This window comes from Myotis yumanensis, unplaced genomic scaffold, assembly GCF_028538775.1.
Source record: "Myotis yumanensis isolate MYYU_CA2020_CCGP unplaced genomic scaffold, mMyoYum1.0.hap1 SCAF_8, whole genome shotgun sequence".
Classification (NCBI taxonomy): Eukaryota; Metazoa; Chordata; class Mammalia; order Chiroptera; family Vespertilionidae; genus Myotis; species Myotis yumanensis.
In genome coordinates, this window is record NW_027223759.1 from 36,389,044 (window position 1) to 36,401,807 (window position 12,764).

Sequence of the window (12,764 nt, forward strand, 5' to 3'; positions counted from 1 at the left end):
GCAGGCAGGAAAGCATTTAGGACACAATTGAACTCAACGGCACCATCAATCAACTGGACATATCTGACATCTGTAGGTACTACAGTTAATTTTATGTGTCAACCTGACTGGGTGAAGAAGATGCCCAGAGAGCTGGTAAAACATTCTTTCTGTGTGTGTGTGTCTGTGAGGATACTTCTATCTAGAGGGATTAGCATCTCACTTGGAGAACTGCATAAAGCAGAGGCCCTCCTATAAGCCCACCGAGAGCCTGAACAAAACGAAGGAAGGGAGAATCTGCTCTCTGGACATCTTTACTCCTGGCACTTGGGCCTTTGGAATCAGACCAGGATTTATCTCCTACACCCTCCAATTCTCAGGCCTTTGAACAGGGACTAAACTGACCTACCAGTTCTCCTGGCTCTCTAGCTTGTCATCCATAATCTCGGGAGTCAATTCCTAAGAAATCTCTCTTATGTATCTCTCTCTCTCCACACACACACTATTGGTTGTTTCTCTGGAGACCCTTAAAAGCTACTTCATTCCAACAACAGAAGGCACATTCTTCTTAAGCTCACATGGAACATTCACCCAGACAGACTACATTCTGGGTCCTACAAAACACCTTCACCAATTTAACAGAATAGAAATCACATAAAGTCTGCTCTCAGACCACAATGGAATTAAACTAATACCAATCCTTCTCAAATCTTTCCAAAATATAGGAGGAAACACTCCTAACGCATTTTATGAGACCAGCAAAGACACTACAAGAAAAGAAAGCTACAGACCAATATCCCCTATGAACACTGATGTGAAAATACTTAACAAAATACTAGCAAACTGAATTCAGCAGTGTATTAAAGGGATTATACACCATGACTAAGTGGAATTTATTCCTGGCATGCAAGGAATCTGTTCAACATACGCATACGGATCAATGTAATATGCCACATCAACAAAATAAAGGGAAAAACTACAAGGTCATCTCAATTGATGTAGAAAAATCATTTGACAAAATTCAATGCCTTCATGATACAAACACTCAACAAAACAGGAACAGACGGGAACAACCTCAACATAATAAAAGCCATGTATGAAAAACCCACAGTGCACATCAAAATTAATGGTGAAACACTGAAACTTTTCCTCTAAGATCAGGAACAAGACAAGGATGCCCACTCTCACCACTTCCATTCAATATGATCCTGGAAGTTCTAGCCAGAGCAATTAGACAGGATAAAGAAATAAAAGACATCCATTAGAAAGAAGTAAAATTATTTCTGTTTACAGGTGAGATGATCTCATATGTAGAAAATCCTACTAGAGACTCCACAAAAAAATTTTGTTAGATCTAATAAATAAACTCAGCAAAAATAGCAGGATACAAAGTCAACACACAAAAATCAATTGCATTTCTATACACTAACCTGAAAAGGAGATTACAAAAACAATTCTGTTTATAATAGCATCAAAAAGCATAATTACTGCCCTAGCTGGTTTGGCTCAGTGGCTAGAGCGTTGGCCTGTGGACTGAAGGGTCCCAGGTTCGATTCCTGTCAAGGGCACATGCCTGGGTTGTGGGCTCGATCCCCAGTAAGGGGTGTGCAGGAGGCAACCAATCTGATTCTTTCTGATCACTGATGTTTCTATCTCTCGCTCCGTCTCCCTTCCTCTCTGAAATCAATAAAAACATTTTTTTTTTTTAAAAAGCATAATTACTTAGGAATTAACCAAGGAAGTGAAAGACTTGTACAATGAAAACTATAAAACATTTCAGAAAGAAATTGAAGACACAGAATAGAGAGCCCAGAAATAAAGCCTTGCACATGTGGTCAAATTATTATTTTATCTTTTTGTTGGTTAAATTATTATTATTTTTATTTATTGATTTTAGAGAGAGAGAAAGGATGGGGGAAGAGAGAGAGAAAGAAAGAAACATCAATTTGTCGTTCCACTTATGCATTCATTGGTTGATCCTTGTATGTGCCCTGACTGGGGATCAAACCTGTAATCTTGGCATATGGGGATGATGCTCTAACCACTGAGTACCTGACCAGGACTGATCAGATGATTTTTGACCAGGGTTCCAAGACCATTCAGTGGATAAAGGACAGTCTTTTCAACAAACAGTGCTGGGAAAACAGGAGATTCATAGGCAAAACAATGAGGTGGGACCCTTACCTAACAATGTATACAAAAATTAACTCAAAAATGGATCAAAGACCTAAAGACCTAAAAAAATAAAATTCAGACAAAAACATAGGACACAGGACAAAAGCTTCATAACACTGAACTTGGCAATGATTTCTTGGATAAGACACCAAAACACAGATAACAAAAGAAAAAGACAAATTAGACTTCATGAAAAAAGTTTTTTTATATCAAAAGACACTATCCAGCCTGGCTAGTGTGACTCAGTGGATTGAGCATCTTCCAATACACCAAGAGGTTGCTGGTAGATTCTTGCCTGGTGAGGGCACATGCCTGGGTTGCAGGCTCCATCCCCAGTAGGGGGCATCAACTGATGTTTTACTCTCTCTTCGATGTTTCTCTCTTTCCCTTTCCCTTCCTCTCTCTCCACAAAAAATCAATAAAGACATATATACATATATATATACATATATATATATATATATATATATATATATATATATATATATAATTTTTTTTTTAAAGGTACTATTTGCCCTAACTGGTTTGGCTCAGTGGATAAAGCATCGGCCTGCGGACTGAATGGTCCCAGGTTCGATTCCAGTCAAGGGCATGTTCCTTGGTTGCGGGCACATCCCCAGTGGGAGGTGTGCAGGAGGCAGCTGATAGATATTTCTCTCCCATCAATGTTTCTAACTCTCTGTCCCTCTCCCTTCCTCTCTGTAAAAAAATCAATAAAATATATTTTAAATAAATATAAAAAGGCACTATCCGCTCTGGCAGGTTTGGCTCAGTGGATAGAGCGTCGACCTACAGACTGAAGGGTCCCAGGTTTGATTCCAACCGAGGGCACATGCCTGGGTTGTGGGCTCGATCCCCAGTGGGGGGTGTGCAGGAGGCAGCCGATTGGTGATTCTCTCTCATCATTGATGTTTCTGCCTCTCTTCCCCACCCTTTCCTCTCCCTTCCTCTCTAAAATCAATAAAGAAATATATTAAAAATAAATAAACAGACAATCCCCAAAGAAGATATAGGAATGGCCAAAAAGCACATGAAAAGATGCTCAACATCATTAATCATTAGGAAAATGCAAAACAAAATCACAATGAGATACCACCTCACACTTATTAGGATGCCTTATCAAAACAGGAAAACAAGTGTTGATAAGAATGCAGAAGAAATGGAACTGTGTGCACTAGAGATGGGAATGGAAAATGGTACAGCCACTGAAAAACAGTATGATGGTTCCTCAAAAAATTAAACGTAGATTTTCAATATGATCCAGCAATTCCACTTCTAGGTATACACCCAAAGGATTAAGGAGGATCTTAAAGAGATATTTTGCACACCCATGTTCACAGTAGCATCACTCACAATAGCTAAAATGTGAGAGCAACCTGTGTCCATGGACGGATGAAAGGATAAACAAAATGTGGTCCAATCACACAAGGAATATTAGCCTTAAAAAGGAAGGAAATCCTTTTTAAAATATATTTTATTGATTTTTCACAGAGAGGAAGGGAGAGGGAGAGAGTTAGAAATATCGATGGGAGAGAAATATTGATCAGCTGCCTCCTGCACACCTCCCACTGGGGATATGCCCGCAACCAAGGTACAAAATGAGGACATTATGTTGATAAAATAAGCCAGTCATAAAAAGACAAATATTGTATGATTTCACTTACATGAGGTACTTAGGGTCATCAAAATCACAGACAGAAATTAGATGGTGGCTGCCAGGGGCTGGGGGAGGGGAGAAGGACAAGTTATGGTTTCATAGAGTTTCAGATTTACAAGAGCTATGGGGATGGATGGTGGTGAAGGCTGCACAACAATGTGAATATAAAAGCCACTGAAGTGGACACTTGAAAATGGTTAAGATGATAAATTTGTTATGTGTATTTTAACTCAATATATAAAAAAGAAAAAAATGAAATGAGCTATCACACCACAATAAGACAGAGAGGAACTTTGAAGACATATTGCTAAGTGAAAAAAGCCAACCTGAAAAAGCTATAGATTCTAGTCCATAGTACCCATATAGTTCAATTATATGACATTTGAGAAAAGGTACAACCATAGAAAGAGTAAAAAAAAATCTGTGATTGCTAGGGTTGGGAGGGAGGGATAAATGGGTGGAGTACAAGGATTCGGGGGCAATCTAACTATACTGTATGATCCAGTACTGGAATGGTGGATACATAAGATTATGCATTTGTCACCTGGCAGGCGTGGCTCAGAGGTTGAGCGTCCACCTATGAACCAGGAGGTTACAGTTCTATTCCTGGTCAGGGCGCATGCCTGGGTTGTGGGCTCGATCCCCAATGTGGGGCCTGCAGGAGACTGCCGATCAACGATTCTCTCTCATCATTGATGTTTCTATCTTTCTGCCCCACTCCCTTCCTCTCTGAAATCAATAATATATATGTATATATATATGCATTTGTCAAAATTCAAGTACAAGACAGTGAACCTTAATGTAAACTATGGACTCAGTTAAAAACGATTTATCCATATTGGTTCACCACTTGAATGAATGTGAACCCGGCCAACACACAACACAGGTTTTGGTAAGGCAAGATATGAATAGTGGAAACTGGGGGTAAAGGGCATGGGGGTGTTCTCTGCACTGTTTGCTGAATTTTTCTGGATATATAAAATTTTCCTATGAAAACAATCTATTAATTATAAAATAATAAATGGGAAGTAGAGAGTAAGTAGAAATATAGATGAAATAAGAATATACAGAAGGAGAGACCAAGATGGCGGCGTAGGTAAACACCGGAGACCGCTGCCGCAAACAACCATTTCAAAAATACAACTAAAAGACTGAACGGACATCACCCAGAACCACAGGAAGGCTGGCTGAAGAGAGACTCTACAACTAGAAGGAAAGAGAACAGCAAATCGAGGCTCAGAGGCGGCACAGTGTGGAAAATACAAAGGTACCGAGGTGCGCGCGCAAAGCGGGCTGGTGGCTGAGGGCGCGGTTGTCGTTTTCTGTCGGGAGTGAGTCTCAGACTCTGGGCTCCAGATCCGGGCGAGTATCTAGGGACCCAGACTCAAACGGGAGAAGCGGGATTATCCGGCATCAGTTGGGACCTGAGGGCAGCTTTCTCTCCGAGGTTTGCAGTGGCTGCCGGGGTTCTGAGAAGCAGAGCCTCTGGGAACGGGACTGAGCGTGGCCATAACTGCTCCCTCCCCCCGCCCTGTTGATCCCGCCCCGCCCAAAACCTGCGCACAGCCATTTGCCGATTGCCTCAGGCAAAGGCTGGATTAGCACCTCCCCAGAAGGCAGACGTTTTCCACACAGCTGATTTCCACAGCCAGCCGGCCTGGTGGTCAAACCCCTCTAGTGTTAACTACAACAATTAAGGCTTGGCTAGAACAAGACTGCGCACAGAGACCACAAGGGGGTGCACCAAGAAAGCATAAAAGATGCGGAGACAAAAAAACATGACAGAAATGGAGGATATGGAGCTAAGAATCGCAATTTTGAGGGCTTGCCATAAATTTGTGCAGAGCCTCACGAAAACTAATGAGACCCTCGATGCTACGATAAAGAAATTAGAAAGTAAGCATACACGGACTGAAATAAAGAATATTATACCCAATAGCAGACCAGAGGAGTACAATAATCAAACCAAAGATTCGACAAAAAACACCCAATTGGAAAAGCAAAATGAAAAAAGAATCCGAAAGTGTGAAGATAGTGTAAGGAGCCTCTGGGACAGCTTTAAGCGGTCTAATATCAGAGTCATTGGAGTGCCAGAAGATGAGAGACAGCAAGATATTGAAAACCTATTTCAAGAAATAATGGCAGAAAACTTCCCCCACCTGGTGAAAGAAATGGACTTACAGGTCCAAGAAGCGCAGAGAACCCCAAACAAAAGGAATCCAAAGAGGACCACACCAAGACACATCATCATTAAAATGCCAAGAGCAAAAGACAAAGAGAAAATCTTAAAAGCAGCAAGAGAAAGAGGCTCAATTACCTACAAGGGAATACCCATACGACTGTCAGCTGATTTCTCAACAGAAACTTTGCAGGCCAGAAGGGAATGGCAAGAAATATTCAAAGTGCTGAATACCAAGAACCTACAACCAAGATTACTTTATCCAGCAAAGCTATCATTCAGAATTGAAGGTCAGATAAAGAGCTTCACAGATAAGGAAAAGCTAAAGGAGTTCATCACCGCCAAACCAGTATTATATGAAATGCTGAAAGGTATCCTTTAAGAAGAGGAAGAAGAAGAAAAAGGTAAAGATACAAATTATGAACAACAAACATGCATCTATCAACAAATGAATCTAAGAATCAAGTGAATAAATAACCTGATGTACAGAATGAACTGGTGATTATAATAGAATCAGGGACATAGAAAGGGAATAGACTAGAATCAGGGACATAGAAAGGGAATAGACTGACTATTCTTGGGGGAAAAAGGGGTGTGGGAGATTCGGGAAGTGACTGGACAAAAATCATGCACCTATGGATGAACACAGTGGGTGGGGAGTGAGGGTGGAGGGTGGGGTGGGAGCTGGAAGGAGGGGAGTTATGGGGGGAAAAAAGAGGAACAAATGTAATAATCTGAACAATAAAGATTTAATTAAAAAAAAAAAATAAAAAAAAAATAAAATTAAAAAAAAAAAAAAGAATATACAATATGGATAAATGTTGAAACTTGGGGATAGGTTCATCAGTTTATTATACTTTTCTGTTTAAGACTTTCCACAATAAAGTTTTAAAAACTCCAGATCAAAAAATTATATATATAAAACAAAAGAAATAAACAGGCTTTTTTTTTTTTTTTTAACCCTCATCCGAGGATATTTTTTCCATTGATTTATAGAGAGTGGAATCGAGGGAGGGGGGAGAAGGAGAAAGAGAAAGAGAAAAAAACACACAAACATTGATGTGAGAGACACATTGATTGGTTGCCTCCTGTACAGGCCTTGACTGAGGCTGGGGATCGAATCTACGACCCAGGTATTTGCCCTTGACCAGAAATTTGCCCTTGACCCCAATGCTTTAACCAGTGATCCCACCATTCAGGGCTGAACAGATTTTTTTTGAAATAAGTATTAGATTATTAATCAGAGGGAATGGTTGATTCATACTTGACAGAGAGTGAATACCCTTGTTATCTCAGAAACATCCATCCCTCCGTGAGAAGGTGGGCATGGGCACAGGTAGGAAAGTGACAAAGAAATACTGGTAGGGAAATATGTTCACCCTCCCTGGTTCAAAAATGCCAACGTACCCTGATACAACTATTTCAGGTTTTAAAACGCTGTAAACACCTGGAGTTAGAACAGATTTAAGGACAGATCACTACATCCTGTGAGAAGAACAATCAGCACCAGCTTTCCAGAGGGTAACTGGGACCAAACCCTAAATCCTAGAACCCATGGGCCACTGGCCTAACTGCTCTGTCCAAAAATAAAGGGTTTGATTAATGATAATGGACTGAATAAACACAGGGATAGCCCCTTCAATATGAAACCTATATATAATGATCAAAAGACTCCCTCATTGATGAACAAATTCTTTTTTTGTTAATCCTCACCGGAGGATATTTTTATATTACTTTTAGATAGAGTGGAAGAAGGGAGGGAGGGAGAGAGAGATTAATTGGTTGCCTCCCACATGCTCCCTGGACCAGGCAAGGGAACAAATCTGGAACCCAGGTATGTGCCCTTCACCGGGAATCGAACCTGAGACCCTTTGGTTCGAGGGCTGACGCTCTAACCGTTTAGGAACACCGGCCAGGGTGATGAACAAATTCCTAATAGCACTGGGAACCACCAAGAGAGCAGACATTTTGAGGAAGACAAAGAGAGACTGCAGGTGGTGACCACAGATCCAGTTGGAGCTCTGGGCAGGCCTTGGAGACCAAGCCGGGCACCTTCTCTCCCTCCCACTCCTCCCACTGCCACTGGAATCCTGCATCCTCCCCTTCACTTCAGCCAGCGCCCAGCCTCGTACCCCAGGGAACACAGCAGAAGCTCAGACAGGCTCTTATTCTCCGTACAGCCTCTGTCCCCTTGCTCTCCACCCCTCCCCAGGCCCTGGAGCCCAGCCCAGCCCAGCACCGCCTCAGGGCCCAGCATGCTCCTCCCTAGCCTCTTCATCCTGGCCCACACTCCCCTCAGCAAAGACACCTGCTGGCTTTTCTCCACACATAAAACCCCATTGAAGCCATGCTCCCTTTTGGCAGCTATCCACTTTTGCAACTCTCCTCCATAGCTAAACCTCTTAAAATGCCTTATTGCTGCCCCCCACCCCCATCCAGCTCTATTCTGGCCACTCCAAGGAGACTGTGGTCACCAGTGACCCCATGTGGCTGAGTTTAGCCATTTTTCCTCCATTCTAATCAGAGCTGTACCCAACCCAGCCAAGCACCCCTGCTGTTTGAATGCCCTTATCCTCGCTGGCTAGCATGACTCCGAGCACCCCTTGCTCCCATGACTCTGAGCACCCCATGGCCCCATGCTCCTCCCTTCCCAGATCCTCTGCAGCTGCACCTCTATAAACACAGCCTGCTCCTGGGCTAGACCTGAGCCCCTTCTCTAGCTACACAGTTTCTCCAGGTAACCTTATTCAATTCCATGGCTTTAAACACCTCTGACCTCATCCGACACAGCAGACACACACACACTGTGGACACACAAAACTGGCACCAGCACCTAATACCTCATACTCAATCATACTCATACTAAGTATCTCATACTCAATTCCTCTCAAAATTTTACTGTCATATGAGTTCCAAAAATATCATAAAATATCTCCAAAAAGAAGAAAAAAATCTGGATACAATAAGTAGTGGTGAATAAAATAACCAGTAAAATGTATACTTTCAACTAAATATGGTTGTTTGGAGGGAAAATGAGAATATAGAACCAAGACCACACAGGGTCTGGCCCTAGGGAGCAGAAAGTAAGGAGCTAGGAGAGTAGAACACAGGGACTGATCAATTCAAAGTAGTTACTGAAAGATAGGCTTCAATGATTTTTAAAAGCTGAAAGACATCCACTAGAAGAACAGGGAAGAAAACAAAAAAGCTTACCAAATTAAAAAATAAAACAGAACATCAGGCCCAAATTCCAACTTACCAATAATCAGAATTGTAAATGGTTAAATTCTCCATAAAAAGACAAAAGCTCTCAGACTGAGTTAAATGTAACTGTAAAATAAAGGGAGCCCTGGCCAGTGTGCTCAGTGGTTAGAGCGTCGTCCTGTGCATCAGAAGATGTCAGGTTTGATTCCCAGGAAGGACACATGCCCAGGTTGCGGGTTCAGTCTCTGGTTAGGATGCATGAGGGAGGCAACTGATCGATGTTTCTCTCTCTCTCTCTCTTTAAACCACCCTTCCTCTCTCTCTCTAAAAAATTTTCTTTAATTAAAAAAAGAGGCCCTGACCAGTTTGGCTCAGTAGATAGAGCATCACCCTGCGGACTCAAGGGTCCCGGGTTCGATTCTGGCCAAGGGCATGTACCTTGGTTGCAAGCATATCCCCATTGGGGACTGTGCAGAAGCCGGCTGATCGATGTTTCTCTCTCATCGATGTTTCTAACTCTCTATCTCTCTCCCTTCCTCTCTGTAAAAATCAATAAAATGTATTTTTAAAAAAATAAAAAAATAAAAAAAGAGGATATAAAAGAGTTGAAAATAAGGAGATAAAGACGACTTTAAATGGGACAAAGGGGGGTTTCCTGTAAGAATCAGAGACACATATCTATAACATGCTCTCCAAATAAAAAGCAAAATTAGGCAGAGAAAGAAACAGACCTGTTGACTATTACAAATAAGCTAGATCCAGCAGGAGAACAAAGTAACCGACTGGTGGAGAGAGCACATTCTTCTCAAACCACAATGAAACACAAAAACAGACTAGATTAAGCCACATTGAAATCTCAAGATTCTAAAAAGTAGGTCTCATTAAGCGACTATATAACTGGAACTTAAAGCAATAAAATTTAAGCATAATTACAAATAAATTAGCTCCCCATCTCCAATCTATCCACTTGGAAAACTGTAAACTTCCTTCTACATAACCTGGGTTAAAAAGGTATCAAGAATGAAGTTAGAAACGATTTAGAAATGAGTAGCAATGAGAGCAACATGAGGCAAATCCACACTGAGAGGTCAAAGGGACCAAAGAAGGGCTTAGCCTCAACTGGAGGTATGAGGAAATATACATGTACAAGAATAAGCTCAGTCCTCAGTCCAGGAGCCAGAACCACCACAAAATGAAACTGAAGACAAAATGAAACTGAAGAAAGTAGAAAAAGTGAGGATTTATGAGGCAGAAATAAGAAGGCAGACTTGAACAATGGAGTTGAGGGCTGGCTGTTTGGAAAGACCTACTGACAAACTTTGGTACATTTGACCAAGATGAACAGAAAAAGTAACCAAAAAGCAACATCGAGAAACAATAAAAAACAGCTTAAAAATGACAAGAGAATACAGTGTCACTCTGACCAGGACATCGTGGTCCTCACATGAGCTGCTCCTCCCCCAGGTTTATTTGGAAACACAAAGGACAGGTTTTAGGTTTTGCTTCTGTTTTGTTTGATAGTGGTTGATGTCCTGGGGGGTCCAGGAAGTTCTGAACAGCCCGTCACACAAGAATCTCCTGAAGTGTTCATTACATCTTCGAAGACAAACTCTGATCCAAATTAAATGAACAATGTGGCAGGATGTTTTCATGTATCTATAACAGGCAAAAGATCCTATCTCCAATATGTAAAGAATAGCTACAAACCAACTTTTATAAGTACTAAACAGTAAAATAGGGGGGAAAAAACAGAAACATAGCCAATAAACATATAAAAAATATACTCAACCTATTTGTATAGGTACCAAGATATGTAGGATAAGCATGGAAAGTAATCTAAAAGATCACACAACAAATTTTAACAGCAACAAGGAGAAAAGCTGGGAGGTGGGGGAGAAGGAATTTTCACCATTTCTTAGCCTGTATTTTTCTGTAGTGTTTTAATTTCTACAGAAGACAATGTATTCTACTTGAAGAGATGTTTAAAATATTATTATTATTAATGTTCAAAATTATTTAACCTTAAGGATATTCATGGAAATGTAAATGAAAAGAACCTCTCTAATAAGTTTTCTACATCTATTTGATTTTACATTTAGATCCTAACCCATTTGCAATTTGTGTGAGGTATGCCATAGATGTTCACCTTACCCCAGGCAAGGGGAAAACCAAGTGTTGGGACCCCATTCACTGAGTAGCTGACCTCACAACTAGAGGCCTCCCAGCTGCTGGAGGTAAGCTTTCCCACCTGAGTCCCTGTCTACCGGGTCCAGCTACTACCAGAGCCTCATCGGAGCAAGACCCACTAAGGGACAGGCAGTGGGAGCCTGAGGTGGGTACTGACCGCGGCCGGGTGCTGGCAGGCTGCTCAGGCTCAGCATGCTTCCTCTCTGCAGTTTGTCCAGCTTCTCCTGCAGCTTGCGCACCTGGCTGTCGGAGCGGCTGACACGCTGGCGTAGGCTCCTGAGCTCACCATTCTTCTTTTCCACCTGCTTCCAAAGGCAGCAAGTCCGGCTCCGGTTCTGCCGTGCAGAGAAGCAGTAGGAGTGCAGCGAGTCGATGAGCTTGCAGGCACCCGAAGCTGACAGAATGACCTCGTTGATGGACATGGGGCTGGCGTCGCTGTGCTCACTCTGCACAGCCTCAGCGGCTGGCTTTGGGGTGACGTCTGTCGGAGGGGCAGAGGGACTTTGGGAGGACTTCTGTGGCGTCGCAGTCAGAGATGAACTTGGGGGGCTGTGCCCCAGGCTGGTCCCACTGCAGCCAGGCTCTGTGTCTCTCTTCGGCCTCTTCCGGTCCACAGGTTCCCGGGGGACGTATGGCCTCTCTCGGGTGTGCCTGGAGGAGAAACTATAAGAATGAAGTGAGCCAATAAATTTGCAGGCCCCAGATCCTGGGGGGGTAAAGTCATCCATGGAGATGCCACTCTTATCCACCAGGTCCTTGTCGGGGGTGATGCTGCTCTCATCACCAGCATCGCATGCAGGCCCATTTGCTTCGGCCTGGCTGCCTGAGGCTTTCGTGGCCAGAGCATCATCACCCGGGGGTCCCTGCGTAGCCTGCTCCTGACTGGTGGCTTCACTCTTCAGGGAAGCCCGCTTCAACTTTCGGGACTCTGGCTTAGTCTTCAGGTTCTCACTTGAGGGCGATGGTGAACCTGCATCTCCTTTCCCATCAGCTTCACTTGCACGTCCCCTCAGGCCCCCTGAGGCCTTTTTGGTGTCCTTTCTCCTGCTGCCATGGCCTCCAGACTCCCTCTTCTTCTCTGTCAGGTGGAATATGGAGGGCACCGCTGTGGGCTTGAGCAGGCGGTGCTGATCCTCCAGCCTTTTGGAGAAGCTGTCTTTGGTGAAATGCTCACTACAGAGGAAAGAATACTTAGTAGGGGTCCAGTTGTCCCTCTGAACAGCTTTTAACCACTGGATCAGACGCTTTGAGTCCTTCAGAGGGAACCTACAGGACAAATGGCAAAGGAATTAGAAAGTAATAATTACATGTCTCCACCTAAAATGATCAACTATAAAAGCAAAACAAGTATTTTTGAAAACACCCAAACCTATACGGACTTTA

The 12,764-nt window shown here is 42.7% G+C and overlaps 1 protein-coding gene across 1 annotated transcript in view; it reads right to left on the minus strand.

Moving 5' to 3' along the window:
• The window catches only part of THAP4 (THAP domain containing 4), a 38,479-nt gene that overhangs the window by 23,362 nt on the left and 2,353 nt on the right, over nucleotides 1-12,764 (minus strand). Inside the window, exon 2 of the mRNA XM_070422611.1 lies at nucleotides 11,539-12,647. Within this exon, the coding sequence (XP_070278712.1) occupies nucleotides 11,539-12,647 (1,109 nt within the window). The remainder of the gene's footprint in view (nucleotides 1-11,538; nucleotides 12,648-12,764) is intronic.